The sequence below is a fragment of the Lepidochelys kempii genome, chromosome 10, assembly GCF_965140285.1.
Source record: "Lepidochelys kempii isolate rLepKem1 chromosome 10, rLepKem1.hap1, whole genome shotgun sequence".
Classification (NCBI taxonomy): Eukaryota; Metazoa; Chordata; order Testudines; family Cheloniidae; genus Lepidochelys; species Lepidochelys kempii.
Window position 1 is genome coordinate 78,134,244 of NC_136389.1, and position 5,906 is coordinate 78,140,149.

General features: G+C 46.8%; 1 protein-coding gene across 7 annotated transcripts in view; it reads left to right on the forward strand.

The window, feature by feature from the left end:
* ANKDD1A (ankyrin repeat and death domain containing 1A) overlaps positions 1-5,906 on the forward strand; it is a 30,798-nt gene that overhangs the window by 23,849 nt on the left and 1,043 nt on the right. For 2 of the 7 annotated variants that reach the window (XM_073304317.2, XM_073304316.1), the window contains 3 exons: positions 1,398-1,493; positions 3,639-3,840; positions 5,724-5,855. In XM_073304317.2, the coding sequence (XP_073160418.1) occupies positions 1,398-1,493; positions 3,639-3,840; positions 5,724-5,855 (430 nt within the window). Of the gene's footprint in view, positions 1-1,397; positions 1,494-2,248; positions 3,841-4,889; positions 5,856-5,906 lie in introns of those variants that run through there. The other 5 variants (XM_073304320.2, XR_012154095.2, XM_073304319.2 and 2 more) reach the window with 5 other exon arrangements.

A 5,906-nucleotide genomic window follows, 5' to 3' on the forward strand; every position in this document is an offset into this window, starting at 1 on the left:
GTAAATCTCTAGATGAGTTGATGTACCGCCTGGAAGACCTCTGCATCCCCCCGGGGTACACGTCTCCCTGGTTGAGACCCACTGAACTGGAGGAAGACACTGCACAGAGAAAACGTGCTTGCTATATTGAGGACATTTTATCCTCGGTACAAAGTGAGAACTCTTCATTACCAAAAAGCCAACCCCAACACAGAATTCCTCTCCTGGTATGCTGCATTTATTTCTGATAGATTAGATAGATAGATTAGATAGCTATTCCAGTCCCATTCCTATCTATCTATCTATGCACACACTGAGTTCATGCAACATACTGTTCATACATTAATAGTCAAACTGACCTGTGTCGTTTTCTAGGAGATGGTTTCTGTTCATACACGAATTGCAGAACTTTGTGGGATTACACAGATCAGTTCCGATTCATACACCTCAATGAATCTGTTGAACAAAGGGCCATAGTTTGTCTTGGACTTAACATGTAGTACTGGGTTGTGCCCTCGGAGACATGGGTGCAAGCGTTCTTTACTCCGTGAATGTCTGTAAAGTGCTTTGAAGCCCCCTATTCTCTCAGTGGTGAAATCGGAGACATTTCGGGCCAAGTTGTGGTTGCTTCTGCCTGGGGGGGGAGAGGGCACGCAGAGAGGGCATGGTTGCTGTCGGAGAGAGGTATAGGGAACCTGGATCTGGGCGGGGCACCAGGCAATTAGCAAAGCTACCACTGGGCTCCCAGAGCGGAAGAGAAGGTGAGCACTGAGTGGCATTCAGCACTTAGAGTGACCAGCTGGGTTTGGAGAGTGGCTAGAGCCTGCCCCCTGCACTTAGTGCTCAGTGGTGCAGCAAGTGCCATTCTGAGACTCCCTCTCGCACCCCGTGGAGGCACTAGGCTTGCAAGGCACCCAAATCTACCTTGCCTATATAAATGTTGCTGATCCCCTTAGTTTGGCTTCTGTAAACCCTGCTCCTGTAACAACAGGTAAAAATAATTTTGCTTTATCCTCTTAAAGAGCTGGGAATAAAGTAATGGCGGATCACATTTGTCTAGCACCAGTGGTAAGTGGGGTGTTTCAGCTTCCACGTATGATGGAAGCTCCGTAATCACTGCAGATTGATGAAATGGCAGGATGGTCCAGTGGTTAACGTGCTGGCCTAGGACATGCGTTCAAGTCCCAGCTCCACCCCAGACTCCTTGTGTAACCACTGAGACATCACTTGTGTCTCTCTGGGCCTCAGTTTCCTATCTGTAAACTGGGGATAATAGCATAATCCCTACATTCAAGACTGGGAGGTGCTCAAAGACTATGGTGACAGGGGGGGTCTGATTAGTCTCTTAAAGAGACAAATGGCAAATATATATTTTGGGCACAACATTTTTTTTTTTTTTTAAATCCCCTCAATTTCAGCAAGGAAAAACATCCCTGGATGTAGCTGCCCGGGGCAACCATATCAACTTGGCGGACATGATTATCAAAGCGGATCGATTTTACAAATGGGAGAAGGTAGGCATCATACACTGAGCCGAGTATCCTGAAAAGCATCCTTTCTATGGAGGCAATTCTCTGTGCTCACCGGAACGAGGGAAAGAGAAATGCAGAAGATCCATGGCAAACAGCTCTCTGTTTTCACTGCCCCGTTAGAAAAACAAACAACAAAGCAGCCCACAACTGTACCAAAGACTTTGCTTATTAATATAGGAGTCCCTGCTGTTAAATATCCCAGGCTGCACTGGGAGGAAGGGAAGCTGGATTTTCACAGATATTTAGTTACCAAAAGATCCAGATTGGTGCCTAGTGGGAGTTTATAAAGCACCTAAGCAGGTTACACATCTAGCCCCCATTGAAAGTCAAAGGGAGTTAGACACTGTCACAACTCCCAGTCAAGTGCTCCCTCTTTGCCACTCACCATACTGCTGTGAGGGGATCCCGCCAGTGAATCCCCCGATGTTTTAAGCCTCTGGAGTCTGAATAGATCCCATGCACTGTTCCTATCTTGGGACCCCTAGACAATGCTCTTGGTATCGTCTACCTAGCAGCCCCTCCTAAGAGCTCAGACCTCGCAGTCCAACTGCTTAGTCCCTGGAACCAATGCTGACCCCCCAAGATATGCTCATAGCTTAACACCTTCTTCCAAAACTCCTGCTGCGTGAGTATTCTGGCTATAGTTTACTGCTCGCAGGGGCACGTGCTAGGTGTAGCAGATAATGTACAGACACTCTGCACAGGATCCTAACACATTATTGCTCTTTCTTTAATAGCACGAGACACACAAAGTTCTAAAAAAAATAAATCCGACCAGGAATGCCCTGGAGTCTCCAGGAATTAAAGATCGTCATGTGATGAAACCTCCAAAACTACGTCCATCCAAAATCAGCAAACCTAGCACCTTCTTACCTCAGTTCCCCCACCACTCCAAAGTCTTCTGGGCGATGGGGCGTCTGGGGTCATCCAGCGTCTTCCTGTTGCAGTGCACGGCTTGGGTTCAGAAACACAGAGCCTTCTCCCCCACCTCACTTCTTCTCTCTTTGCCAGTCCATCCCCTTCCTTCTACCTGCCCAAAACTTCCTGTCCGTCTCCCCTCCACCACCCCATGAGTTATAACTGCCTGCTTGGTCAGCCCTGTCTCCAAGCTGGAGAATTTCAGCTCTCTCCACTCCCCGACTTCCTTCAGACCAGAGGAAGAAGTATCATTCTCCCAACTCAAACAAACCCATTGGCCCAAGGTGCTTCACTGAGTAGACCATGGCTGAGTTCTAACGGCCCAACATTGTCCCTTTCTGGGAGGTACGCTTGTCAGCATGGTAGATACACACCGACAGAGGGACATTCCTGATACCACAGCTTTCATAGCAACACGATATTATCAGCCAGAGTTCTTAAATTGTAAATAGGTTTCCCAGATCACCCTCCCAAGCAGCACCCAACCTGTTTAGGCCTTCTTGTAAATCCCAGCAGGACTTCTTGGAGGATGGTCTTGTAGTGAAGGCCTAGAGCCAGGCTATCGGATTCTATTCCAGGCCCTTAGACAGGCTACCTGTGTGGCCTTGGGCAGACACTTGCCTCCATCACAGGCAGTTGTGAGCTTTCATTCATGTTGCTGAAGCATGTTATTCAAGAGCGTCAGACAGAAGGTGCTGTAGAAATGCAAATTGTTACCTACATGGGCTTCTGTAGCCAGGATGCCATTAACAAGATTTATTAACCCACGGAATTGGGCCAGGATGAAATAGGACAGTTAGTAAAACAGAAACATGCTGTGTCAGAATGAACTTAAGCTGCCCCAGGGGCAAGGCTGTCGGATATGACAGACCGGCCATTACAAACAAAAGCATGGTGAGTCTATTGCTGGAAGAGCACCTGGGCATTTTAGTCCAGGAAACGTTACTAAGGATGATGCTACTGCTAACAACCCAGTGTTAGTTTCCTGTTGTCATCAGAGCATCAGCCTGTGGAACATTATAGCCTCTAATCAGGTAATGCGAAGAGAGGGCATAGTTCAGCACAGCACTGCTAGCAGGAAAGTTAAATTGCTTTTTGGAAGTGAAGGGATTCATTGTTCAGGGTTGTGATATTGTGGGGGTGGGAGTGGTCTCTGACCCTAAAAGAAATGTGAAGCCTCACACTGAAACTCCTATTTTAACATCGTAGGACAGTCTCAACAGTGACTCTGACTCCTGGGTGGCAAAACACTTAACCTTTAAACAAGATCACAGGCTGGAAACGCAGCACATTCGCTCAGTGATGTGGAGATTAGCTACTAAATACCTCAAACCCAACGAATGGAAGAAGCTTGCACATTACTGGAAATTCACAGATGCACATATCAGAGCCATTGAGCAGCAGTGGGCAGGTATAAAGCAGATGGCCTCTCATCTCCACCAAGCATTTCCATCCCTTTAATCTATCTATTGCTAGTAGATAATTCTCCAACAGTGGCACTGGGCCACATGCTAAGGAAGCCACCTGGTTCAGATGGAGCAGCCACAAGATCGCGTTTGAAATGCTTTATAAAATAAATACGAAAATGTGTACTCACCTGAAAATGGCTAGTAGGAAAATCCACAGCTCCTAAACAAGGGGCCTGCTTCCTCTCCCTGGCTGCTAGAGAGACAGCCCAAGCATAGGAGTCCTTGTCCCTAAAGGGAAACTTGATTGCTGTAACTGACAAAGCAAGAGAGGTCTGAACTCCTTTCTACAGAGAGAGGGCATTTTCAGGCAAGCGGATAAACATTCCTTACTGTTCTGCACAGGGAGACCACAGACTTTCAACAGAGAGATTTTATTAGTGGTGCCCTGGTCTTAAGGGGAGCCAGCTTCCACCAAAGACCCTGGCCCCACTGGGCCGGTTTGTCCTTGGCTTGCCCCTCTGGTAATTAGGAGTAGACCTAGAGAAAAGCATTTGGAGGGCCACCAAAGAGAAACCTGCACTGCGACCCCGGCAACGTATGCCTGCCCTCCCAGGGAACAGGCAGTGTTCATTTTCCCTTTTGGCTCAGCACACGGAGAATTATGGGGGCAGTTAGAAGGGTATGTCAGAACAGACTGCATTCTGAGCTTGGAAATATCCCTGTGTTTGCAAATCACAGCTCTGAGTGGAAGCATGGAAAAGCCTAAAGAGTCATACATTTGACCAAAACATACTCAGCCAAATTCAGTCATTTACTTGCAGATGGCTTTCAGAAAACTTCCAGTTCAAGGGCCTGGGTTGCCATAAATAATTATGTGAATTCCCCCCCACCCCTTTTTTTTTTTTTTTTTTTTGCAGCCTATTCCATTAAATCTTTGACATTACTTTGGATGTGGTACCAAGGCTTTTAAGGGGCCAGATTTCTTGTTGAAGCCAACCTATTCTGACCCAATCCTTTCAGCTAACCACAATTTCATTCACTTTCCCCTGAGGTCCGTGCCTTGTTTCCTACTCCTGTTTTGCCAGGGAGCAGCAGTTGTGGATTAAGAGTGTAAGCAAAGACAGAGGTGCTCTGAAATTCACACTATGAAGGTTACAAGAATGTCACGGCTGAGATATTTTCAGACAAGATGTAAGCATGACCCATTAAAAGAGACATAAATTTGTCCCATCAGTAAGAGACTGTAACCCTTAGTGTGCCCAGATAGATTAGGCCAATAGATCGGAGTAGAGACCATTCTCTTTCCTGCAACTTTGTTCTCTCTTAGAAACCTTCTAAATACCTGTGCAGCTTTTGAGCTCTGTCCTTCCAGGAGAGCAGGGAATGCCGCCAGGGCAGCAGTTAAGATGTGTCCCCTCCTGCAAAGCCAGACATAGAACAGTGCAGAAAGGGGGAGAGGGGGCTCTGGTTTCAGGGACCTGAGAAAGTTATTCAGCAAAATAGCAGAACATGAAGTACTTACACCTACAAAATGCAGACTGAATCAAAGCTACTATAGCACCAACCCATTCTGTCCCGGCCGACTGCAGAACCAGTGTGCTACCTGGTGTGAGTGCAGGCAGCTGAGAGTCCAAATGGTTTAAGAAGTTGGAGTTGCGGTTTAAAGAGCAGGTTTGTTTAATTTCCATCTCGGCTCGCTTCAATTAAAAAAAAAAAAAAGTAGCATGGCTGGGCAGCAAATAGGGCCAAATTTACCCTCACATCCATTCACTCAGTTCCCACCACCGCTGAAGGGAGTTCCACGGGTATCACGCCAGAACTGGACGCAGTCTACGGCCACCATGCAGAGTGAAATATGGTTTCATCCATGTATCATTCTTACCAGGTACTAAAAGCTACAGGGAGCATGGCCACAGAATGTTGCTTATTTGGCTTCATGGTGTGATCATAGCAGGAGAAAATCCAATCAAAGGACTATACGAAGGCCTGGTGGGGATTTGTAGAAGAGACTTAGCAGGTAACAATCCATCACTTTCCTTTTCCTTTGAGTAATACAAACTTAGCACCA